The 27614-nt window shown below is 42.6% G+C and overlaps 1 protein-coding gene and 1 pseudogene across 1 annotated transcript; both read right to left on the minus strand.

Annotated features, from left to right (window-relative positions):
• Window positions 1-242: 242 nt before the first annotated feature.
• On the minus strand, window positions 243-26262 carry TAF8 (TATA-box binding protein associated factor 8). Its single transcript, XM_036766351.1, has 8 exons — window positions 26151-26262; window positions 25014-25170; window positions 15444-15542; window positions 14381-14443; window positions 12486-12610; window positions 9042-9189; window positions 7782-7924; window positions 243-3004 (listed from the first exon to the last, which is right to left on the minus strand). The coding sequence occupies exons 1-8, from the start codon at window positions 26193-26195 to the stop codon at window positions 2861-2863; spliced, it is 924 nt and encodes a 307-aa protein (XP_036622246.1). The 5' UTR covers window positions 26196-26262; the 3' UTR covers window positions 243-2860.
• LOC118856426 lies at window positions 15679-17997 on the minus strand (annotated as a pseudogene).
• Window positions 26263-27614: the final 1352 nt, after the last annotated feature.

A 27614-nucleotide genomic window follows, 5' to 3' on the forward strand; every position in this document is an offset into this window, starting at 1 on the left:
TTATGGTACCCAGAGAATTTAGTCTCTAGTCTGCAAAGGAATTAACTTACTGAATTTGTCCAAAAGGCTGAATCATTCCCACGTGAGGATGACTTTAACTAACACAGGGAAAATACTAATTAAAAAGCATCGGGGGGAAGAGAGAGGAGGGTGGTGGAAGAGGGGATTGTAAGCCATAACACACAAACATATATGGTTAACATAATAATTCCTGACAATAAGTCAAAGTTATCACCCTGTGATTCCATTCTATCTACATCAGATTTTTATTATGCACATACAGGTAACAGTTTTCATTCGGTTTTGGCCACACATCCTTCAAAAAACCTCAACCAAAGTATTAAAAATAGAAATTTGTAAATAAGTGTCTGGGTGTATGTACAGTTTTTACATGACAGCAAAGAGTCAGGGTCAACATGATACATGAACAAGCCTTCTGTCAGATCCACATGTGCCTGTTTTGCTCAGAAAAGTTCAGAACACGGTATTTATTTCAACAATAGCTCAGGTTTCTTGGCTGAAGTAACAAGAAGCTCCATTTAACACATACCTCCTCCAAGTAGGTGCTGGTAAATGCTTTTTGGCATTCGTGATGTGCAAGCACAGTAGTAAGACTGCACACACAACACAGTTACCACCCCACAGTGCTCATGGCAGTTGCTAGCTACAAAAAAGGGCTGTAAATGCTTCTGTCCTACCACCTTCTACAGTGCTCACCTCTGAAATGTGAACTTCCCCTATGCTCACCACACTACATATCTTGAAGGGCTGAAAACAACCCAAAGCCAAGGCCTACTGGCCTGGGAAAATAGTTTTCAAGTGTTCTCAGTGAAAGAGGTATTACAACATTAGCTAACTATAGACAGGCCTAGAAAGCTAGGGTCAGAATGTGGTTTTCTCTCCTTAGACACTCTGCTTGGCAGATTTCTCTTCGATTCCAAACAAACAGCTCTATTCCCTTAAGAAGGAATCTCTCCATCAAAACAGCTGGTTAGAAGTTCATGGATAGCACTATCAGGCCAAAGAGTTTTACTTATTGGGGAAAAGAAGTAAAAAGGCAGGGCTGGGGTGGTTAAGGAGAAAATAAAGTTATTATGTAACCCGACTGTCTCTCCAGAAGGATTTCAAGACTCTGGCAACATACCTCACAGGAGATTCCTTATTTCTCTTTCATTTAAAATATTTGTGACCCTCCAGTAGTTTTCATTTGGCATTTTTTAAAAACATCACTCTGCATTAGTGCTTAGCCAAGAATAAATATATAGTAGCTTATTGTAGTAGCAATTAGATTTGAAGATCCTTCCCACCCATTACTAGGTCATGTAACCTGCTTACATCACAGGAAGCCTAAGTCACGTGTGGTGGGAAGAGCTTCCTGACAGTAAAAGAAATTTATGCCACAGGGAAATGCTGAAAGAGAGCTGTTATGACTGCTAATGGCCACCCTCGTGATTGTTAGAACTGAACAGGCTGACTTAGCTGTACTGAGTTTTTATTTGGGAAGACCCCAGCAGAGCATCAGAGAGGTTTTGGGACGGTGAGGCGCCAGGCTGTGATATGGTGTTTTAAGTTCCTTGCTGTTATGATAAAAATGGGCTGACTGGCTGTGGGAGCTGGAACATTTGGTTATGGGATATGATTTTCTGGTGTCTGAATAAATGTTATACTTGTTACCTTCTTTATGGAGAGTCTCTCATACTTTGCGATACAGAACTACATCGGCATTTTGACAATTATCATCTATGTTGTTATATGTCTATATGCCTTACTGTTTCACTTTTATAGAATTTTCTTTAAGAATCTGTTTTCTCGGGGCAGCTAGGTGGCATAGTGAGTAGAGCACCAGCCCTGGAGTCAGGAGTACCTGAGTTCAAATCCAGCCTCAGACACTTGACACATTTACTAGCTGTGTGACCTTGGGCAAGTCACTTAACCCCAATTACCTTGCATTTCCCCCCTGCAAAAAAAAAAAAAATCTGTTTTCTGGTCAACAGAAAAGGAAGAGCCTGGGATATTCTAGTCACAGCTTCCTCAAAAGTTCAATAAATGTTAAGTATTTATCTCCAGTTCAGGGGGCACAGATCACATGGCAAGGGAACAAGGCTTCACTTTCTGTCCTGGAAAAAGAAGCAAAGTCTCACTGAGTGTGCTGGGCTTGAAGCAGAAAAGTAATTCAACCAAGAACCCACTGAGCTTCTTGGGCCTGGCCATGTTCTCAGGGCTTCACAGGCCACAGAATGAGGCTCTTTCCTGGGGGCCAGTACCAGAATTGCTAGTGAGCCAATAAAAAGGTCATCTGGAATACAACTGCCTAGAAGTTTCAACTGGAATAAAAAACTATGACAGGAAATGAAATCACTAAATCTCCCTGTGTCCTACAGTACAAACTAAGTAAGACATCATTATTAAACACTTATTTCTCTGAAGTCAAATGCCCAGCAAAATATTAGATTCCAGTTTGGCCGCGCAGCCCTCTCCTTCCTGGGTATCTTTAAATGGGAATGGAAATGAGTGAATGCATCCCTTTGCAATTCAGGTTTTTTTTCTCTCATCTGAAAAGAGTGGCCCAAAGGGCCATGGAAGACCTCTGGCCAACTGCGTGCTAGAGATTATTTCTACCAGAGAAAGGTTAATCCCATAGCTATGATGTCATCCCATCACAAAAAGTTGAGACAGCTTTATTCTAAGGTAACTTAAGGTGAGAGAGTGGGTGTTCAGAAAGAAAGAAACAAGGAAAATGTCTGCTAAGCTCAGGGAGACTCTTTCTAGGTCTAACCTTAATGGTCACTAACTCATTTCTTCCCTGCTGTAAAGATGGCAGAGACAAACTCGGAATGGAATGCCCTCACTGTCCTCTAATTCACTTCTTCCTACGGATCTTGGGTTTCTTTACAGGCCGGAGATAAGGGTTATCGATAAGATTCTCCTCCCCAGTCCGGCTCCCCGACAAGGAAGCGTTCTGCTGTAGAACAGAGGCATTCTCCTTCTCTGCACCTGATTCATCCTGTAAAACAAAGAATAACACCATTAGAATGGAAAGCAATCCTAGCCAGAAGCTGAGAATAGAAATTCTCTGAAAATCAAATTCCCATAATAAGAAATGCTACCATTACTTTCATGACGTGATCAGAAATTCAGTTGTCAGAGGAAGAGTCCTGTTTCCCCGCCATTCCCATACTACTATTTCTCTCCTAGATGAAAAAAGGTCTCAATCTACTGTTGGTTAGTGGGATTAGGGGTGGACGGCTGCTTGAACAACTAATCAAGGTAGCACTGAATTCACAGAGATGGATAGTTGTAGGACAGGAAGTAGAAAGAGCTGCAGGAAATCCAGGATACTTAAGGAAGACAGAGATTTAAAGATAAAGGGAATATAATCTTGGCTATTCAACAAGATGAACGGAAAGAGCCTCATAACCTCAGAATCAGCTCTTCTCTCTTCTTCCACAGGCAATGCAATTTTATCACTGAAATACCCCTCGGAACCATCCACTCCTAACTATTCTGTTACCACCACAGTTCAAATGCTCATGACATCTCACCTTAACTACTGCAACCACAAAGTCTGCCCACGTCCAGTCTCTCACACATGAAATCCATCCTACATATTTCTGCCAGATTAATCGAAACTCTTAAGGCGGCTTCTCCACTGCTCAAAAGACCTTTCATGGCTCCCCACTGCCCACCTAATAAAGTCCAAATTCCTTATCTGGCATTCAAGGTCTTCACAATCTGGTTCTAAGCAGCCTAAGTTTGTGCCGCATTAATTCCTGTCATCAACTTTATGCTCTAGCTGACCTGTACTCTCCACCCTCCAGATACACTTCCTGTGCTTCTGCTCAAGGTGGGAAATTCCTCCCTTTTTTTTCCTGGTGAAATCTCACCCAAGTCAAATGCTACCTCCTCTTTGAAGACTTCCCTAATCCCCCAAATCAGAATGATCTTTCTTCCTAAAAACTCACAGCACCCACTCATGCGTATAGCATGTGCTAAATTTTATTAGTTATTTGTGTAAACATTTTCTTGCCTCTGTTAGAATGCAAGAAATCAAATCTTATTTATCTTTGCCCTTCCCTCAACGCCTAGAACATACTAGGCATTGAACATTTGCTGAATGTTGTTGGAGCCACAAGAGCCGTGAAATGACCAAACATCACCTAGACCAACACTGATGTCATTTAGAGTAGAACTGGTACAATTTCCCATTTTCCTTTGCAAAACATGATCAAAAGCCCTAAATGATTATATAGCTGCAAAGGTCAAATGGTCTCAAGCCCTAAAGTGCTATCGCCAGCAACACTTACCAATGTCAATGGACATAACCAGCAGGGCTACAATATAAGGAGGAGGAAAGAAAAGAGTAGAGGAATAAGAAAAGGAGTAGGAGAAAACAGGGAGTGGAAAGTGGCAGCAGAGAGTGGTAGGGCACTGCCAACAATGGCCTCCTATTCCCCCTGCAGTATTACAGCATCTCAACACTAACCTTTACAGACTTCAAAATTCACCCCCAAATGGGCCGAGGTCTTGCAGGGTAGGCCTGTTTAGAAGTCCTTTGCTACAACAGAAAACTGTGCCCCCTAACAATTCGCAAGTGTCACGTCACTCACAAGGCTACGAACTGGTGCAACCGTTCTTGAAAACAACTTGGAACTATATCCGAAAATTCACTTTGACCGGACCATACGACTACTAGACATATGCCCCAGAGAGGTCAAAGACAGAGGGAAAGGCCCCACAATACTTACAGTAGCACTTTCTGTCAGGGCAAATGACTGGAAATAAAGTGGGAATGACTGAACAAATTATGGCAAATGAGTGCAATCAAATATTATTGCACCTCAATAAAAGACTAGTATGAAGTGAGACGTGTGAGAAGAATCATGTGAACTCATGCAGAGTAAAATGAGCAGAACCAGGAAAAACAATTCAGACAATCCACAGCAATGTAAAGGAAAACAGTTTTTGAAAGACTTCAGAACTCTAATCAACACCGTGAGCAGGCAGTGCTCCAGAAGACTGAGGATGAAGCACGTCTCCATGAGCTTCTTGACAGAAAGGCGATGTACTAAAGGTACAGAATTTTTAGACCTAGACAATATTTTGTCTATATCTTGCTTGGCTATATTTATTTGTAACAAAGGAGAGTTTCTGTTCAGGGAGCTGGTGAAGTGGGTGGTGAGATACTTAAATATAGAAGAAAAAAAAGGACCATCAATAAAACACTAAAAATACACAGAGGACAAAAAGAACGTTTAGAAGAAAGGCAAGTCAACAGGGCAATGTTGTTACTACCTTGTTAAATTCAATAAACTTAAAAATAAACAGCACTCTTTATTTGTTTTCAGTATATTGTACTTGTTGATGGCTATAATAAAAAATAATTTTTTTTGAAGAACACACCACAAAACACCACCCAGAAGATGAAATCCAAGGGGATAGGGTGCTAGCTATAATTTCCTGCTCTTCTACCTCAAGGCAAAAGATTTACCCTTGGCAACCCAGATAGTCTGCTGTCAAAACAGACAAACCCAAGAACAGAGGATGTTGATGGATGTAGAACCAAGTCAAGCAAGAGGAACAAATAGCTCCACACACTGCACAACCAAAGTTAGCTTGGGTTAGGCCAAGCAAAGCTCCTGGGAAAGTTGTCTGGGGAGGCCACAACTAGAAAAATGGGTGGCAAGACACAGGGGATCCAGAGGGGTCCGAAACCAGTTGTAAGGCACCAGCCTGAGGTTCCGATCCTACTTCAGTGATCATAACAGACCCAATTCAGCTTAGGAATCTTGGTCCTTCTATATAGCTAGATGTGTGGTGGTGAGGGGGAGGGAGGAGAGAGAGAGAGCGTGCTCAGGGATAAAGCCACAGAATTATTTTGAAATTTTTAAGTTAATATTTGATTTCAATTTGCAAATAATGTAAGGATTTCACAACAGAGAATCCAAGAACCTGATAATTAGATACACTATGAGATTCCACAGAGCCAAGGTTGGGATCACTGCTGCTGTGCAGTCACTATGTGTCAGCAAGCCAAGGAAAAGAAAAAGGAGGAGGGTGTAGAGTGATGGGAGGACAATGTCCTTTTTTTCCCCTTCTTTCAGGTGCCTCTCCTGGAAATTCCACTTCTTCTCTGATCTCTTCCATTAGGTAAGAGCATTGTTTTCCTTATCAATCCCATCTATTCCCACGGACAGTGTCTTCTCTCTGACAAGGCAGGTAGGTAGGAAAGCCTCAAGGGGAAGAGATGAGGGAAATTAAGTATTAGACCAACCGAGAAAAGTAGAACTGAACAATGCCGACAACTGAAGGGAGAGAGGCAATCTGCCAAGGAGCCACCCGAGTCATAAATTCCAACTTTAACTGTAAAGACACTGACTTGTTTTTTTCTTATGAGTAGATGTGGCTGGAAAAACTTTGCAAACTGGCACTTTTTTAGTACAGACAATAAAATGTCACTCCTGTGGACTATTTATGTGGAGCAAAGGGTAGATGCCCAAATCTGAAATATAAATTAGCTTTGAAGAAATAGGTTGTTACTCTTGAGTGTATATAGTAAACAAAACTAAGTTAAAATTGTGTGGCCTACCACAGGGTCTTAATTTTTCTCTTAAGCATTCCTTACAATCTTTTTAGCCCCATAATTAATTTGCTAAGCAAACTTGTTCTCAGACAATACAAAAATAGGCCCCAGCCACTTACTCCCTCAATTATCACAAATTCCAAGTTAGTGTAATCCAAAATAAGGAGACTTTACTGTATTTAAAATATGGAAGCTAAGGATAATCATTTGCTCTAAGCCACTGGTTCCCAGCTCAGAACTCTGAAAGGAATTACGCTGAACCTAAAAGAAATGTGGCGTCAGATAAGAAAGGTTTTTGTGAGGAACGTGTGAGGCCGCTGGTGTGGTTCTGTGCCATGTCCCCAGCAGCATCATTTCCACAGCCCTAAGTATGTGGAAAAGCAGGGGGAAATTTTATATGGTGGTCATCCAGTCTTGGGGGTTTTCACATTTTAAAGATAAGGAAACTGAGGCCCACAGAAGAAAAATGATGTGGCTAAGGTCAAGGTAATATAATAGAGTCAAGATTTGGCCCCAGGTTCTCTGATTCTATATCTAGTGTTCTATCTCCTATTCCATAAAGCCTTAAAAGGCATCAAAGCTTAGCATCATTTCACTAGTTGTATCACCAGCACTCTTCTCATCCCTGAGGGAATTCTCCTAAGCCTCCCTTCCCGGAGGGGACCTTCAACTCTTACTTCAAATATGACATACCCTCATACACTTCCCTGCCAGCCTACCCAACAAGGTCTTTGGAAGTGATTCTTTATCCCATGTGATGGTTGAGGAGAGCCCATCACAGGGTGGGCCTGGTGGCACATACCTGCCTACAATCCCTGCCTTCGGGCAAGAGAAGGCTGAGTTCTGAGCTGTGGTTAGACTAAGGCCAGTTAGGTGCCCAAACTAAATCTGACACCATAATGAACCTTTGTGGGAGAGCAGCTGGCAGGCTGCCTAAGGAGGGCTGAGCCAGCGTAGGTCAGGAGTGGGAATGGGCCTGCAAGGGGCTGCTGTGCTTCCAGCCTGGGCATGATAGGGAGAAGAGATGATCAAAAGAAAAATCACAGAGAAGGTGAAATCAAACCAGAGGCCTCGGTGGGTAATGCTCACTTCAGACAAGTCCCTCAGATCACTAGCCAACAGCATGAGTTGCTACAGACTATATGTGGAAAGATGCAGAATGGGGAAGGGTAAGCTCTAGCAGGCAGTGAAGACAACGCACCACACTGATGTGGAGAGGCAGGTTCTCTGTGTCTGTCTGTTCATCCTGCTCAGAAGAATCAGTCTCCTCCATCTGCTGCATCTCCAATTCAGACGGGAGAAGGGCTGTCAGATAGGGAATGGTAAACGGCCGGGCAGCGATCACTAGAGAGACCGGGAGACCAAAGGTTATTTTGGGTAGTCTTTGATGTTAGCACAGAACCTTGCACAGGAATGAATTAGCTATTTTTCACATAAGCTCACTAGGAAATGCTAGCACTGTGCTGATGGGTAGGGGGTATAACTTGACAACCAAAGTTACAGAGTCTGGAAGGGAGAAACTTCCCTCCATTGCCTGACACTTAGCTCTGCTGATACCCTGGAGTAAAGAAAGCTGCAAGAACACAGGACTTGAGTACCTTCAGCACCAAATAAGCATGGAGAGGTACTGGAGGGAAAAAAATTTAAAAAATATATATACATTTAAGGTGGTACAGTGGATAGAACATGGGACATAGAATCAAGGAAGCTTCGGATTCAAACCCTGCTCTTACTAGCTGTGTGACCCTGAGCAAGTTACTTAACCTCTGCCTGCCTCAGTTTCCTTATCTGTAAAATGTGGATAATAATAGCGCCTACTTCCCAGGATTGTTGTGATGATCAAATGAGTTAAGTAAAGTACTTTGCAAACTAAATCACTATAAAAATGGCAGCAATTATTATTAGAATAAACATAAATAAAATTATAAAATGTCAGAGATCAAAGGGACCTCTAAAACCATCCACTCCAACCTCCTCGTTTTTACACGTTAGGAAACTAAGGCCTAAAGAGGGGAAGTTTGCTCAAACTCACAAAGAATGAAAAACCAGGTTCTTGACTCACTGTTTAGTCTGTCTGTCTCTCCCCCTACCCCCCACCCTACCCATTATAAGGAAACCTCTAAGTAACTCTGGTCTCCTTATCATCACCAAGGTCCAGGAATGGTATCACCCCAGCCCTCTCTGGCCCCCTCCCCTTTCCCCTGCCAGAAGTGAACCATATACAAAACATCCTCAGTTCTGCTGAGGGTTATGTGAAGATCTGGGGAAGAGAAGTCCAGAGGTCTCAGAGGCAAAAAATAAAACTAAAAAAAAAATTATTTTTGGCAAAATAAAGGCCAAAAAAAAGGCAAAAGATTATTCACTTCCTCCTGCTCAGATCTAGAGGGAAGAAAAATGACATCCTCAGTCCCATTCCCAGATGGCAAGACACCACAGGTCCATTCAGGGGAGTGATTCTCACATGGAAATGTGCTGACATCATCTTTGAAAAGGCTCTGTGTCTCGCCTGTCTTGGCCATAAAACGAGTAAGTGCCCGTTCCACATCACGCCTCTGTGACGCAGCCTTTTCCCGAAGGACCTGATAATCTGACACAAGCTCACGGTATGTCTAAAGGAAGAAGAGAAAAGAAAGTTAGAGCATAAAGATTTCATCCTGCTCTGCTAGGCCCTGCCCTCCCCACCCTCAGACAAATTTTGCTGCTATTAATCAGGGCTACTAGGGGCAGTTGAAGGTAAATATCCATCCCTTTCACAATACACAAGAACACTGGTCCATACTGGCCTCCAAAGTGGGAGCCATGCAAAAAACTAGAAATTAAAGGGGTATCCATCGACTGGGCAAATTATCATATAAGAATGCAATAGAATATTACTGTGCTAGAAGAAATGATGAAAGGGACAGTTTCGGAGAAACCCAGGAAGATTTGTATGACCTGATGTAAAGTGGGCAGAATATTTTATACAATAACATTATAAACAACTTAAGAACTCTTATCAATTCAGTGACCAACCATGATTCTAGAGGACCTATAATGAAACATGATACTCACCTCCTGACAAAGAGATGATGTACTCAGGGTACAGAATAAGACACAGATTTTAGACATGGCCAGCACAGGAATTTGTTTTGCTTAACTACGCCTACTTGTTACAAGGGTTTTGTATTTCTTTTTGTCTTTCCCAAGAGAGTAAAAGGAAATGGGGGGGGGGGGGGAAGAAAACAAACAGATTTCTGTTACTTAAACAACAACAAAGTAAAAGCCATGACATGATCCCCACAGGGGGATTTAGGGTGAGAAGATTAGGTCGAATACAACTCTCACAGTAACAGGCAGTAAGAGAGTTTGTCTCTAAAACAGCTATGTATATCCTTATCCTTTTATAGTTCCCACTATGCAAACTCCCAAACCTCCTCTCTTCTGAGCCAGGCTTAAGCCTTTCAGGGCACCTGTAAAAAACAAATCAATACCTAGGCACCTACAGCAGTAGGTATGAACAGTATGCAAGGAACAACTTCCCAACAGACCTATCCCAAGCCCCCCAGATCACCTAGCGACTCTGCTAGGCACCTTTGAGGGTAAACTATGTGTAGCAGGGTAGTGGACAGTGAATAAGAGCCCTGCCCTCTCTGTTTTGGACCAGTGTTAGTCATATGTGGTAAGCAGAACCAGAATCACAGAATCTGAGAGTTGGAAAGGACCTCAGTAGCCTTCTAGTCCACAGGATACACAAAATAATTTCTGATATGACAGACCTCTGCTTGAAGACCCCCAAGGAGGAGAATCCCAGCCCCTGTTGAGGCAGCCCATCACATTACTGGCCAGCTCTGTTATGTTAGGGAGTGTTTCCTGATACCAGGCTTTAACTGGCCTCTTTGCATCCATTTTTCAGAACTGGTCTAATTTCTGCAAACATTTCTAATACAGCTACCACGTCCCCTGAGGCTTCTCTTTCCCAGCTCCTTCAGCGGATACTCACAGGTCATGGACTTCAGGCCCTTCACCATGCTAGCTGCCCTCCTGTGGACACACTCCAGATTACCAATGTCCTTCTTAAACCTGGGTGCCCAGGAATGAACGCAATACTCCAGGTAAGATCTGACAAAGACAGTGGGCAGTGGGATGTTCACCTCCCTACGTCTGGATGTTGTATCCTTTCTAATGCAACCTGAGATTGCACCAGTTTTGGGGGTCATCACATCACACCATAGACTCAGTGAACTTATAGTCCACTAAAACACCTAGATATGTCTCAGGACTGCTGTCTATCCACACTTCCCCTCATCTTATATTCTGTGGAATTGATTTTTTTTTTGTACCTAAGTGCAAGACTTTACATTAGTCTCTACTGAATTTCATCTTTAATTAGATTCAACTCAAGGCTTTAAACTGTCAAGATTTTTTTAAATGCTGACTCTGTCATCCACTGGATTATCTTCATGTTAACCAGATTTTTAAAACTCTCAAAGACTATAAGTTGCAGAGAAGGTGCTGGCCTCCACTACATAGAGCAGGGGTTCTTAATGTTTTTGGTGTCATGGACTCCTTTGGCAGTCTGGTGAAGCATGTGGACCCCTTCTTAGAAGAATGCTTTTAAATGATTGAAGGAAATGCTCAATTTCAGGGAGAGGTTAGTGAAAATAAGGATGTGACTTTCGTAACTAGAAGTTCTGAATTACTGATTGTATTAATAAATTTATGTCTGATTAAAAACTCCATGAAAGAGAAGTGAAAGTGACCTTGTAGACCTGAAAGCCATTATACTGCCCCAGGTTAAAAGTAAGCTAGCTTCTTAATAGAGTGTAACCACTTAAATCTCTATCCTCCAAAAAGAAAGGAAGGAGGCCATAGTGTAGATAAAGTAAAGCTGTAAGGAGATTCCATTCCACTCCCTTCCAGAAGGAAGGAGGCAGTTGATAGAACCAAGCACCTTTGAAGCACCACCCATTCCACTGGCGTTACATAAACATAATTTATAAATAAGCAAATATACACATAGTGGGAGCATGCATGCTCAAAAATATTTCATTACTAGAAATACTTGATCAAAACATTGTGGAGACCACAGGTTTATATTAATTCCAACACTATCATGTAAAAAGGAGTAGTGAATAATGCCCAGAGATCCTTTGCGGGGCTATCATCCTTATGATATATTCTAAGGGAAAATAAAATTCCCAATTAGGACAGAAGTGTATTCTCCATTTAGGACAAAAGTGAATTTCAACAGTGAAGAAACTTACAGAGGATGTTCATCAAATGATTATGGCTCAGTGGAGGCATGACCTGGTATTTTTTGTTTTTATGTATACAGATATATACACATACCAATTATGTATACATAAATAAAACACACGCACACACACAAATATTTATCCCTGTCAGAATGTGAAGTACAATGGGCTCTCAATTTACCTGCCCCATCCACTCAGACTCCCATTCCCCAACAATAAAAAGGTCAAAGGAGTCAGGGCTCCTGTTAATACACTTTTCAGTTATATTAGGGTTTCAATAGACATTTGTGGAGGAGATTTGTAATTGTATCATCATTTAAAGCAGAGCTGTCCAAAACATGGGCCATGCGCCCCCATGCGGCCCAATTGTGTCCACCACAGGCACAGAAATTGACACAAATGCTTTAGTTAAAGCATTTGTGTCAATTTCCACGCCTGTAGTAAACACTGGTGGGCCACATAAAATCACACTGCAAGCCACATGCAGATCCCTGGACCGCACTTTGGATAGCTCTGATTTAAAGTACTATTTTATGGGAAAATTCATTCCAAGTTCCAAATACCTGACTTATAAACCAATTTTTCAAAGATAACCTGTTTATAAGCTGTGGGTTACGAGTGACCAGAAACAGACCTATTATTTAAGAGGCTGTCAAGGCCATCTCACTTACCGGTGTTTTGATGTAGGTGTGGGGATCAGGGAATTCAGGAAAATGGCTGGGGATATGAGGTGGGTGAGACTTGTTCTGTCCAGCAGTCAGGGCTTTGGGAGTCACAGGCTGATTGGTGACTGGAGCTGCAAGACAGTTAAACAGATTCATTCAATGACCACTTCTTCCTTTGGGTCCAAGTTGCCCAAGGTTCTTCATTCTTAGGACAAAACCACTGACCAATGCTTCTTGGTCTTAAAACAAATGGTTGGACTGCAGAAATGGATTTCCTAAGCAACTTCTGGTCACCTGAAAAACTGATAAAGGCTAATTTTTAAAATTCTTACGTTCATTATTTATTTTGGACATTCTTTTCTTTTAAAATTTTGTGAAATAGGCTTTAAAAAAACTAGATAAGAACTGGACCTGTAATTTCAGTGGTATAAGGAACTCCTTATATGGAAACTCCCTCTATGCCAGAGGATCTTTACCTAGGACCTACAGACCCTGTTGGATAGATTTCAGGGGGTGTGTGTGTGAGGGGTGGGGGTGGTTGTGAACAAAATCACATTCTTATTTTCACTAACATCTCCCTGAAATTGAGCATTTCCTTCAATCATTTAAAAGCATTCTTCTGAAAAGGGGTCCACATGCTTCACCAGACTGCCAAAGGAGTCCATGACACCAAAAACATTAAGAACCCCTGCTCTATGTAATGGAGGCCAGCACCTTCTCTGCAACTTACAGTCTTTGAGAGTTTTAAAAATCTGGTTAACTCATTGTACACAGTAACAGCAACATTATTCAATGATCAACTTTGAGAGACTTAGCTCTTCTCAGACAATTCCAAAAGACTCATGATGGAAAGTGCTATCCACATCCAGAGAAAGCATTACGGAGTCTGAATGCAGATCAAAGCACACTCTTTTCTCTTTTCTTTTGTTTTTTCTTTCTCATGGTTTTTCCCTTTTGTTCTGATTCTTCTTTCACAACGTGACTAATGTGGAAATATGTTTAACATTATTGTATGTGTATAGCCCATATCAGATTGTTTACTGTCTAAGGGAAGGGGAGAAGGGAAGGAAGGAGGGAGAAAAAAATGTGGAACTCAAAATCTTATAAAAGTGAATGTTGAAAACTACCTTTATGTTTAACTGAAAAAAAAAGTGCTACTAAGTCGAAAAACATTTTTTTAAAAATCTGGTTAACTTTTTCAGTGAAAGTACTTTGTAGGTGGGTATGGGAGTTAAGAAGTGTCTCACATCAAAAAGAATTTGTATCAATAAATTATTAAAACTTATTTTAAAGACACTATGTGGCTGGAGGTATATGGGGTCCCTGCCTACCATTATTCTTACAGTCAACCCCCCCACCTCCACCCCAATTCTCCTTGAGTGTTATCAGCTTGACACAGTTACACTTTAAAAAAAAAAAAGGCAAGATGGAGAAGCTGCTGCCCTTTCTCCTTTTAGGGGCCCTAAGCAAAATGGACACAAAGTAGGCCACCAACAGTATGTCTTTAATACCAGAAAGGGTCACTGGCTCATTTACATAAAGTGTCACTGCTTCCCCAGGAATGAAGGATTTAAAATTATGGTGGCATGTTTCTAGAGTATGAAATAAAATGCCATCAATTCCCCTTGCTTCCTGCCAGCCCAAGCCGACCATTCTGGATGGCTAGGCTGCTGTATTCTTCTCCCTGGGCAGGAAGGATATCTATCACTTCTATGTGGCTCTCACTGCATTTCTAGGGCTAGAACCAGTGATCCTAGGAAAGACCAAGTCAGTCTGCCCTTTCCATAACGACACTTTCACACGATGACCTGTTTGCCTACATTCTAGACAGCCTTCAAAAGGAGAAAAAACCCATAATAAGTAACCAGAACCCAGCCCAGCCTACATCCAAGGCCACCTACGTGCTGTGATGACCATCCTCTGGGATCGTTTGGCATATGCAGGGAGAGTTTCCACATTGAAACCTGAAGGAAGGGAAAACAAAGTCACTGTACTGACCTCCAGAAATTATCATCAAGAAGGCAGAAGAATCTGTCTGGAGTTTCTTATCCTAGAAACACATCCACATTGCTGTTACTTGGCAGAAACTCTAAAATTAAAAGTAGAAGTCATCACTATAGGGGGATAAGGTCACTCTTAAAGTTATTCAGGGGTGCCAGTTCATGATAAATCTGGCTGGCTACAAAGCAACGTGACAATCATAACATTCACGCACATTACTAGTGCAAATAATGAGTCCTTTGAAGTGTCCACGTTATTTTAATAGGCACTGCATATTTTCCACTGGGCTGGAACCAACGACCATATTTCATATAATTATTCTTTGAATATATGTGACCACTTCACAGTATTTGTTATTTGCACCAATTAGGACCTATCACCATTTAGTCATTTCCCAGTTGTGTCTGATTCTCCATGAGCCCATTTGGGGTTTTCTTGGCAAAGATAGTGGAGTGGTTTGCCATTTCCTCCTCCAGCCCATTTTACAAATGAGGAAATGGGGGCGAACAAGGCTAAGTGACTTGCCTGTGGTCACACGGCTAATAAGTGTCTGAGGTCAGTTTTAAACTCAGGAAGATGAGTCTTCCTGACTCCAGGACACGGCCATCTATCCAATGCACCACTTCACTGCCCCAACTGGGACCTAGCTACACATACAAGGTGCTTTTCTCATAGCAATCCTGCGAAACAAAGGCAGTTCAGGTACTCTTGTTTTACAGACAGGAAAGCTGAGGCCCAGAGAATTTACGTGACTTGTCCACGGTGACACAGTTTCTATATACCAGAGGGGACTCTAAGGAAAGTGCAGTGGATGCTCTCCCCGAACTATGAACCATCAAGGGACTAAAGGAGATCTAGAAGACACTTTCCTCACCTCCAGAGTCCCAAAATAATTAACTCTTTCCTCACTCGCCAATCCTACCATATTAAGTCACCACGTATACAATGAAAGGTGAAACTCACCCATCTCAACAAGTGTGACCACGATGTCTGAGAGTGTTGGCTGCGTCCTGGCCGTATGCTCACAATAGGATTTAGCGCTCCTCCCGATTTCTGAAAGGTCTAGGAAAACAAACAAGCAAATCTAGGTATATATTCAGTCTCCTCTGCCTGATGCCAGGCTTCTGTTGACCATTCTTTTTTTTTTTTTTTTGTAAGAAACCAATGTTTATTTTCCAACAGCATTTTTCCAACACTATTAGAGCAACTGGGGCAAAACTTTAGACCACTCTATGGTAGTTCCTACCCACTCAGTGGCCTGAGTAGTAGGAGCTGTAGACCAGTCCTCAGTAGCCAGCTGAGCACTCCAATCTTCGGTGGGGAACTGCTGAATGGGCACAGATAGCACCTGTACTCCCTCAGACCAATCTGCTACTTCCAGTTGAGTAGCAGAGAATTCTGGGGCAGGTGCAGTCCATTCACCCTGAAACTCTTCCTTTGTCACTGCCTTCTCAGCTGCGGCCTGTTCTTCCTTTTCAATCTCCTCTGGATCCCTGTAGAAGTAAAGATCAGGCATAACCTCCCACAGGTGTTCACAAGAGACGGTACCATGCATACGCAGGATTTCACAGGCCAGCATCCACCACATCAGACCCACTGAGTGGGCCCCCTTGTTGTTACATGGAATGGCAATATCTACATAGCGAAGTGGAGAGTCTGTGTTGCACAGTACAAATGGTTGGGAGGTTGATGTACGATGCTTCAGTCAGAAGCTGGTGATCTGCCTGAAGATCAGTTACCAACCAAGAGGCGAGGCTCCCTGAAAGCTGCCTGGATCTGGTTAGTGAAGGTGTGCGGTGTGAAACGTCCAGCAATAGGCATGGCGCCAGTGGCAGCAGCAAATTTCAGAATGGTTCGCTGGCTAGTGTTCCTGGATGAGATGACACTAACATCGGCTGGGTTTTCAATGGCAACCATGGCACAAGCTGCCAGCAGAAGCTTTTCCCAAGTTCTCTTCAAGTTAATGATGTAGATGCCACCATCACTCTTTCTTTTGTAGATATACTGTTCCATCTGGAAGTCCAAATTGGTGCCACCCAAATGGGTTCCTGCAGCAAAGAAATGTGAGGACATCCTCCTCCTTCATTGGCAAGACATCCAGGGCTCTGGACACTGTGAAAGTGTCCCTTTAAAGTTACAACAGAAACCAAGAACAACGCCGTTCTGTTGACCATTCTTGCTGAGTGTTTACAAAAGAGATGCAACGAGCTTCCAGTGATTCCGCAAAGCTCAGACAACAGAATAGCGTGGACGCAAGGGTGTGGTGAAGATCTGCCCCAGACTGACCCTAAGGGAATCATTTCCCCTCAGTCTTTTTATCTGAAAAAATGATAACACATAGCCCTATATCATTATCTAAATGATCATCTGTTCAAGTCCTTGTCTATCCAACAAAACCATAAGCTCTGTGACGTCCAGGACTGGGCCTCCTTCTCTTGAAATCCCTAAAGCAAACAGCAGAGTACAAGACATACTTTGATACTCTGGAGAATCCAGGATTTCAGTTTGTGGGCAAACCTTCACAGGGTGATTGCAGGAGGGAAATCCCCATAAAACAGCTCAGAAATGAGGCACAAGAAGAGCTGAAAAGTCACCACCTGCTTACTTGGTTCTTTTCTATTAGCTAGAAATTCAATAAATGTTTATTACATACTGACTAAATATAATTCACCATGCCAGGCTTAAGAAAACACAGAGATAAACGAGTAATGGTGTCTTCTATCAAAGAGTTTACAATTTCCTAGTGGTGATGACACCTACACAAATAATAATAAAACGTAAAACTGAACACTGCATGTGTATGACAAAAGCACAAAACAGTACATAAAGGATGAAAGTAATTTCTAAGTGGGGAGACTGAGGCCAGCTTCTTGTACAAAAATAGCACTTGAGCTGGATTTTGAAAGATGGGTAAGGTAGAGATTTGTAGAAGAGGATGAAGAGAGTCCAGATTTGGGAGTAAAGGCACAAACGCAGGAAAATTAGGGCCATGTGGGGGAAGAGGGAAGGGGAACGATAAGTTCAGTCAAATAGTATTTATTAATTGCCTACTATGTGCCAAGCACTACACTAGGTAGTGTTTGGCTACAGCACAGAATACATGGTGGCAAGCTGGTGGTGCAGTCAGTAGAGCAGCTGTCAGGAAGATCTGAGTTCAAATCTAACCTCAGAAATGTATTAGCTGTGTGACCCTGCCACTCAACTCAGTTTTCTCATCTGTAAAATAGGGATAATAACAGCACTTCCCTTCCAGGTTGTTGTGAGGATCAGATGAGATAATATTTGTAAAATTCTTAGCACAGGGCCTGGCGCAGAGTAAACTCTATATGAATGTCAGCTGTAACTGATGGCATAAGGTGAATTTGGACAGGCAAACTGTGGAATGACATAGGAGTAAACAAACAAGCAAAAACACTTGTAAAGACAGTCATTCTACACTTTAGTCCTGCCCCTACAACCCACTCACACAGGACAGCTCCTCAGTGTAACCAACCACCACAGTTTCACCTTCCACCATGGCATTCATACATAACAAAATCCCTGTTTGTTGTCTACAAAGATTCAGCAACACCTCAGTTCTGACAGTTCTTTTACCAGAGTGCAACCCTATTACAGTCCTCTTCAACTTCACACTTTCCACTATTTGTTCCCTCTTAGAAGATGATATGGGGAGGGGGCAGAGCCAAGATGGCGGCTGGAAAGCAGGGACTTGCGTGAGCTCCCTACCAGATCCCTCCAAAAACCTATGAAAATGGCTCTGAACAAATTTTAGAACTGCAGAACCCACAAAATAGCAGAGGGAGGCAGGGCTCCAGCCCAGCACAACCTGGATGGTCGCTGGGTGAGCACGGAGCTGGGAGCGGAGGGGAGCAGAGCTCAGCGTGGGCCACGGCTGCGACCAGACCTGAGCCCTGAATCGGTGAGCTGTGGCAGTTACCAGACTTCTCAACCCACAAACACCAAAGACAACAGAGAAGGTCAGTGGGAAAAGCTGCAGGGGACAGAGTGAAAACAGTTCGCAGTTCGGCCACCGCCCGGGGGCAGCGGGGGGGGGGGGGGGGGGGGGGGGGGGGGAGGTGCAGCTACAGAACTAGAGCTGCAGCTGCTTCCGGGCCCAGGCCCCAGGCCCACCTGGTGGGAGGAATTAAGTGGAGGATCAGAGCAGGAGTGCACAGCCTGCTTAAGAGTTTTGTCAGGTCTGGGTTGGTGGTTCTTGGGGGGAAGGAGGAGTGTTGGTGTGGCAGAGCTGGCTGTATAGAAATAGCTCTGAAAACAACAGTGCATCCCCTCAAGCTTGGAACAAAGTACTCTCTACTCTTCAAGCAGTCATACCCTCACAAAAGCCTCAAGGATCAAGTAAGTTGGCTGGGAACACGGCCAGGCAGTGAAAACACACTCATATTCAGTCTCGGACTTTGGAATCTTTCTTCGGTGACAAAGAAGACCAAAACATACAGCCAGAAGAAGTCAACAAAGTCAAAGAGCCTACACCAAAAGCCTCCAAGAAAAACATGAACTGGTCTCAGGCCATGGGAGAACTCAAAAACTATTTGGAAAAGCAAGTTAGAGAAGTAGAAGAAAAATTGGGAAGAGAAATGAGAATGATGCAAGAAAAACATGAAAAACAAGTCAATGACTTGCTAAAGGAGAACCAAAAAAATACTGAAAAAAATACTGAAGAAAATAACTTAAAAAATAGACTAACTCAAATGGCAAAAGAGCTCCAAAAAGCCAATGAGGAGAAGAATGCCTTGAAAGGCAGAATTAGCCAAATGGAAAAGGAGGTCCAAAAGACCACTGAAGAAAATACTACCTTAAAAATTAGATTGGAGAAAGTGGAAACTAGTGACTTTATGAGAAATCAAGATATTATAAAACAGAACCAAAGGAATGAAAAAATAGAATCAATGTGAAATATCTCACTGGAAAAACCACTGACCTGGAAAGTAGATCCAGGAGAGATCATTTAAAAATTATTGGACTACTTGAAAGCCATGATCAAAAAAAGAGCCTCGATATCATCTTTCAAGAAATTATCAAGGAGGACTGCCCTGATATTCTAGAGCCAGAGGGTAAAATAGAAATTGAAAGAATCCACCCATCGCCTCCTCAAAAAAGATCCCAAAAAGAAAACTCCTAGGAATGTTGTCGCCAAATTCCAGAGCTCCCAGATCAAGGAGAAAATACTGCAAGCAGCCAGAAAGAAACAATTTGAGTATTGTGGAAACACAATCAGAATAACACAGGATCTAGCAGCTTCTACCTTAAGGGATCCAAGGGCTTGGAATATGATATTCCGGAGGTCAATGGAGCTAGGATCAAAACCAAGAATCACCTACCCAGCAAAGCTGAGTATCATGCTCCAAGGCAAAACATGGACTTTCAACAAAATAGAGGACTTTCAAGCTTTCTCAGTGAAAAGACCAGAGCTAAACAGAAAATTTGACTTTCAAACACAAGAATGAAGAGAAACATGAAAAGGTAAACAAGAAAGAGAAATCTCAAGGGACTTACTAAAGTTGAACTGTTTTGTTTACATTCCTACTTGGAAAGATGATGTGTATGATTCATGAGACCTCAGTATTAAGGTAGCTGGAGGGAATATGCATATGTGTGTATGTATGTGTATATATATGTATGTGTGTGTGTATATATATATGGGTATGTATATATATACGTGTGTGTATGCATGTATATACGTATGTGTATTGTGTGTATGTGTATATATATGTATACATATGTGTGTGTGTGTATATATATATATACACACAGAGGGCACAGGGTGAGTTGAAGATGAAGGGATGATATCTAAAAAAATAAAATCAAATTAAGGGATGAGAGAGGAATATACTGAGAAAGGGAGAGATAGAATGGGGTAAATTCTCTCTCATAAAAGTGGCAAGAAAAAGCAGTTCTGTGGGAGGAGGGGAGAGGGCAGGTGAGGGGGGAATGAGTGAATCTTGCTCTCATTAGATTTGACCTGAGGAGGGAATACCATACACACTCATTTGGGTATCTTACCCCACAGGAAAGAAGGAAGAAGAAGATAAAAAAGGGGGGACGATAGAAGGGAGGGCAGATGGGGGTAGAGGTAATCAAAAACAAACACTTTCAAAAGGGGACAGGGTCAAGGGAGAAAATTCAATAAAGGGGGATAGGTTAGGAAGGAGCAATATATAGTTAGTCTTTCACAACATGAATATTGTGGAAGGGTTTTACATAATGATACATATGTGGCCTATGCTGAATTGCTTCCCTTCTTAGGGAGGGTGGGTGGGGAGGGAAGAAGGTAGAGAATTTGGAACTCAAAGTTTTAAAGACAGATGTTCAAAAACAAACAAAAAAAAAGTTTTTGCATGCAACTAGGAAATAAGGTACACAAGCAATGGGGTGTAGAAATTTATCCTGCCCTACAAGAAAGGAAGGGAAAAGGGGATTTGAGGGGAGTGGGGTGACAGAAGGGAGGGATGACTGGGGAACAGGGCAATCAGAATATAGAACATCTTGGAGTGGGTGGGAGGGTAGAAATGGGGAGAAAATTTGTAATTCAAACTCTTGCAAAAATCAATGCTGAAAACTAAATATATTAAATAAATGAAAAAAAATGCTAAAAAAAAAAGATGATGATGATATGATTCTGTCAATTTGTAAGGTTAATCGAGGTGGGACTTTTTCACTGTTTTCTCTTTTGGAGTACTTATGTAATCAAGTGCCCTTTATGAGTTGGCCTTTGTGTCTTTGATTAAGTCAGGAATCTTTGATGACCTGCTTACCTCAAGGGAAAGCCTAGTTTACATGGGTTTGAGTGGCATGTTTGTGATGCCCTCTGACCCTGAATAGGGTCTATAAACTCAGAGGTTGGCATTTTGCCTTTAGGGCTCTCACTCACTGGAAGAGTGTTGGTTTGGAGACTCTGGATAGCAGCTGGAGTCCTCCAGCTTTGAAGAAACCCAGATGTTGATGCTTCCTTAGTAACTATGTATTGTGATTTGGTCTTTTTATATTTGTAATTTCTATTTGTATTTGTTCTGAAGTTCAGGGTGCTGGCTTTTCCTCCTGAACTAAGTGAATGATATATGTATGTTTAATTAAAGTGAGATTGTAAACCCCTTAAAGCTGCTTTCCTTAGAAAAGCCCATCAAAGAACCTGTGGTGGCAGCTCTCGTTGCTGGTCTTGCTGGGTCTTACACCGCAGCAGCAGCAGCAGCAGCAGCAGCAGCAGCAGCAGCAGCAGCAGCAGCAGCAGCAGCAGCAGCAGCAGCAGCAGCAGCAGCAGCAGCAGCAGCAGCAGCAGCTAGCAGCATTGTTGTTACACAATCTGTGACTATAGTCACTGAAGGAAACAAACTTAAGAAAATGTCCTAATGGTCACGATTTTTAAATCCTACAATGAGTTTCAAGACCTGTAAAGGTTTACAATTTGAATTCTTATCTAGGATTGCTTTATTCAGTTAACTAGGGAAGCTCTTAGTGCCCTGCTAAGATTAACACTGAAAGATGCTGTAGTTACAGAATTAGCTAAATGAAACCACAATTAGCTTCTTAATTCTCAAGACTTTTTCTTTGTTAAATGTGTCATGCAACTTAGTACTTAGTTATGTAATATACAATTATCTAAATTGTTTCAAGTAATCTAGTTTTGTCTCCCTAACAAAACAACAAATTCACAGGTACTTACTCTCCTCTGATAACCCTTCAAAGCAAACAATAGAGTACTAAGCACGTGACTCAGTAATTATCAGTAAATCTCCCACCAGTACAGATCACAACTCAACATCACTAGGCTTGCTTTATACCCCACCCACTCAACCTACCTAGCAATCTATCTTGCCTCCACTTCCTCTCCTTTCCATCTTTTCTTAACTCCCTACAATCCAGCTTCCTACCTCACCATTCCACCAAAACCGCTCTCTCCCAAGTCACCAATGGCCTCCTGCCAAATCCAATGGCCTTTTCTTAATCCTCATTCTTCATGATCTCTCTGCAGCCTGACATTGTGGATCATCATCTCCTCCTCGATACTCTCTTTTCTTGAGGTTTTCGGAACACCGTTCTTTTCTGGTTCTCCTCCTACCTATCTTCTCAGTCTCCTTTGATGGGTCCATTACCTGTAGATGTCTCACAGGGCTTTAACCTGGGCCCTCTTTTTGGCCACTGGGCTTCAATGACTCTGGAGAGAGCGAAGTCTTTGTTCAACTCTACCTCACTCCTATCCAATTCACATGCAAATCAAGCTCATGGTCCTCTTCCAGAATGAAGGATGAACAACTTCACCCGGGGTGACTCTCTAAGATTTAATTATCATCTTTCAAGTCTATCTATCCTGCCCTAACCTCAACTGACCTCTAGTTTTGCATCTCCAACTGCCTTTCAGACATCTTGAACTGGATATCCGGTAGACATCTGAAACTCAAAATGGCCAACACTAAACTCATTATCCTCACCCCTTGCAAACTTGTCATACTCTGCTCCTCACTATCTCTCACCTCCCATATCCGACCTGTCAATGTCAATTTCATCTTCACAACATCTCCTCTCTGACCCTGCCACCACCCTGGTGAAGGCCCTCATGACTTCACACCTGGACTAGTGAAACAGCCTGACAGTGAGACTCAACCCACAAGTCTCTCCTCACTCTAATCTATCCTCCACTCAACTGCCAAAATGATTTTCCTAAAGTGCAGATGTGACCATGTCAATAAACTCAACTGGCTCCCTTTCACCTTCAGGATCAAATACAAAATCTTATTAGCGTTCAAAACCCTTCAAAACCTGTCCCCCACCTCTAACCTTTCAAGTATTCTCACATCTTACTCCCCAATATGTAATCTTCAGTCTAATGACACTGGTGTCCTGGCTGTTCCTCAAACAAGACACTCATCTCTTTGCTCTGGGCATTTTCTCAGACTGTTCCCCATGCCTGGAATGTTCTTCCTCTTCAACTCTACCAGCTAGATTCCTTGGCTTCAACTAAAACCTCACATTTACAGAAGCCTTTCCCAACCCCTCTAAACCCTAGCACTTCCCTCTTTTATTTCCTATTTATCCTGTTCCTATTTCTATTCATGTAATTATTTCCTATTTATCCTGTATATAGCTTGTTGTACATATTTGTATGTTGTCTCCCCCCTTAGAGCATAAGTTCCTTGAGGGCAGGGATTGTCTTTTGCCTCTTCTGTATATGCAGCACTTAGCATTGCACCTGGCATTTAGAAAATGCTTAATCTGATTGGTCTTGTCACCCCATTTCTCCCTACCAAAACCAGCAACCTCTATACTCCAGAATCCATGACCCCAGTTCTTGGGAAATTAATCTACCTAGCTTTGGAATTTCTATTCAGAGACTGAAATGTCTTGAGTGAGGGCAAGCTTGCCTTCTGTAATGGTAATTTAGATTTGAAGATCTTTCCCACCCATTAATAGGTCATGTGACCTCCATCGAAGGAAGCCTAGGTCACATGTGATGGGAGGAGCTTGCTAAAGACTGGAACTGGAAGTGTGCCACAGGAAATGCTCAGTGCTGTTCGAGCTGAGAGACAGAGCAGACCTGTGCTGTGAGTGAATTTTGGTGGCAAGGCCCCAGCAGGGGGCCGGGAAGGTTATGCGATGGCTTGGCTCCTAGCTGTGAAGATGCGTTTCAGGTTCTTTGCTGTTATCATAAAGTGGACTTACTGGTTTGGGGATCTGGTTCTCTGGTGTCTGAATAAATGGTTTACTTCTTTTACCTTCTATATGGAGAGTCTCTTATATTTTGTGACAAAGAATTATATAGGCATTATTACAATTATCATCTCCATTGTGATTATTACCTTACTGATATACTTTCTCTACTATATTTGCACAGCCCCAGACCAGACCAAGCTAGGCTATGCTTTACATTCCATCCAGCCATCCACACAGGCCACCTTGCCAACTATCCTGCCAATGCACAAATACTCTCCCTCCCTCCACCATCCTCTTCTTCCACTTCTTGATCTGGGAACAGTAATCAATAATATCACAGCTTTTGGAAAGGGCATGTTGACTGACTGCCCTAGGGATCAACTCACCTTCCTAGTAATCCCCCAGACCAAAACTCCCTTAACTGCCCACCACCCTCTTATATATAGAATGAACCTATTTAGCTCCTTTTATTAAAGAATGTTAAGTTCTTGAGGGACTGCCTTACTTACTTGTATTTGTATCCCTGGTGCTTAAACAGAGTGCTTGGCATATATAGCAAATGTTTAATAAAGGTGTATGTTTATTCATTCGCTAAGCCTTAGCTGCTTCATAAACTGCTGTGTTCAAGAAAAATAAATTATCTGTCGACCAAGCTTTTGCTCAATATATCCAAATTGGACCAAAGTGCATTGCTTAGCTCATATCTGAAAACTCTGAGAACTGCCAGAGTTTATAATCCATTAGCATAGCCACTGAGAATCCAAGGCAACCTCTTCCACAAGGAAGTTTCATGGAAGTAGGTAAATAACTTTTGAAAAAAAATTAATGGACTGACTTAGCAAAAAGCAGCTAGTATTCCTCCATACTCACAGCTTTGTAACATCTCAGTTAATGTTTCCACCGATGCTTTCTCAGCACTCTCAAACCCAGCCTCTGTCAGCAAGGAGCTCACAACTACCTGCAAGGTCCGCCTCCGTGCCAGGTAGTAGTTGTCTGCAGGAGTGGTGGCCTGCTTGCTTCCTGATCTCTATATGAATCAACAACCAAGCGAAAAAACAGCATGGTTTTAGTTCACATATTAAAGGTGAAATCACACACTTTTAAGAATATAAAATTGACCATCCATGACAGCAACTCTGCTGTATAGACTTGTGCTTCTGGCTAACTTGCTTAAGTATTCAGTGTTCAAGAGGTGCTGAACCCTGGAGCCTAATGATTCCTTCCCTCAAAGTACATACCAGAATAACAAATCTTCCTCAGTCTCGGAGGCCCCCACTTCAAGTACCATGAAAAACACTTATAAAAGGAGAGGGTTGGATTTCATTGCCTCTACGTTCCCTCCAACCGCTAAAAGTCTCTGATATTATGAAAAGAGGTGGGGCTGCAGTCAGGAAAACATGAGTCCAAACCAGCCCTCAGACATTTCCTAGCTGTGTGACCCTGGGCAAGTCATTTCAATTTTCACCCTGTTTGCCTCAGTTTTCTCATCTGCAAAATGAGCCGGAGAAGGAAATGGCCAAACCATTCCAGCATCTCCGCCAAGAAAACCCCCGAAGAAGGTCACTAAGAGCCAGTCGAAACTGAATAACAGAAGCATTTCTCAGCTATCATAAGGACAAGTAGCATGAGTCACCAAAGTAGCAAAAGGCTTTTTATAACAAGAACCACGCTGAAATGTCCTTTTAAATCCCCCACCAGCTGGCTTTTCGATTGGCCCCAAATCGGGCCAATAAAGAGAGAAGAAAGGGCAGCTTGAGCCAATTAGGCGCTTTCTCAGGAATCCCCGCCTCCTACTGGGAACTAGCCAATTGAAGACTCCAGTCGCCAAGGGCTAGAGGTGGGGGGGGGAGGGGTACGCCAGAAGGTGAGGCGTTTGCACAGGCCAGGATCGCTCAGTGCGAGAACGGACTCCAGAGATCCCCATCCCCCAGTCTTGGCGCTGCGTCGTTTTGCCGAGGCCAGGGACTAAGATCTCATGCCCCTGATCCCCACGCCTCTGATCCTTACCGCTCCCGAACCACTGGCTCCGGCAGTTGCAGCTGTGTCAGCCATCTTGAATACCTGAGAATGTGCGTGTGCGCAGGGCAGCCTGGGAACTGTAGTTCGAGGCAGAAGAGGGGGCGGTGCAAGGAAGAGGAGGAGGAGGAGGAGGAGGGAGAGGGGTCGGGCTCACTGCTCCAGTTTCCAAAAATGGGCGTCTTAGTGGGTGTGGCCAAAGTCCGTGGCTTCACGTGGCCTTACACGAGAGGAAGGAGTGCCCACAGGTTTGGGAAATGCGCCCTCAGGTGACTGCAGGAAAAGGGAGTTTAGATGAGTTGCGTTCATCGTTTAAATCCCTGCAGCTTCATAGCCTCCTAGCGCAGAGACCTCAGAGTCCCAGGTTCACAAGTCTTGGACTTGAGGGCACGGAATTCTTAACCCTCTTTGTGTGTCACGGACTCCTTTGGGAAATCTGGTGGAGTCTAGGGACCCCTTCTTAGAATCATGTTTTTCAATACGTAAGAATACAAAGGATACCAATTATATTGAATACAGATAAAAAAGTTAAAACAACCAAGTTCATGAACCCCAGGTTTAAAAAACCTCTGCTAAATTAAAAAAAATTCTTAAGTGTTAACTCTCACCTGTTGGATTGGCTAATAGGACTGGGGGAGGGTAACAAATGTTGGAGGGGATGTGGGAAAGTTGACACGTAAGTGCATTGTTGGTGGAATTGTGAACTGATTAAACTATTCTGTAGAGCATTATGCAACTGTGTCCAGGGGCTATGAAACCGGGCATGCCCTTTGACCTAGCAATACCCCTGCTAGCTTTGTATCCCAAAGGAGATTTAAAAAAGGAAAAGGACCTATGTGTACAAAGATATTAATAGCAGCTCTTTTCTGATGGCAGGGAGTTGGAAATCGAGGGGATGGCTGAACAAGTTGTGTTATGTGATGGTGATGGATACCACTGTGCTATGAGAAATGAGCAGGATGCTCTCAGAGGAACCTGGAGGGGGGGTGAATGGATGCAGAGTAAAATGCCTAGAGCCAGGGGAATATTGTACATAGTAATAGCCATATTGTAAGATGATGAGCTGGGAATGACTTAGCTATTCTCAGTAATACAATGATCCAAGACAACTCCGAAGGACTTTTCATGTAAAATGCTGTCCATTCCCAGAGAAAGAACTGAGGATGTCGGAACACAGACGGAAGCATACTTTTTTTTAACTTTATTTTTCTTGAAGATTTTTCTTGTCTGTTTTCTTTTACAATATGACTAATATGGAAATATGTTTCGCATGACTACACATGCATAACATATCAAATTGCTGGTCTTCTCAATGAGTGGGGTGGGGTGGGAGGGAGAGAATTTGGAACTCAAAATTTTAAAAAATGAATGTTTAAAGTTGTTTTTACATGTAATTAGGGAAAAATAAAATACTAAAGAAATTTTTTTTTAAAAAAACCTCTGCTTTGGCGGGAC

Source organism: Trichosurus vulpecula, chromosome 7, assembly GCF_011100635.1.
Source record: "Trichosurus vulpecula isolate mTriVul1 chromosome 7, mTriVul1.pri, whole genome shotgun sequence".
In the NCBI taxonomy this organism is placed as follows: Eukaryota; Metazoa; Chordata; class Mammalia; order Diprotodontia; family Phalangeridae; genus Trichosurus; species Trichosurus vulpecula.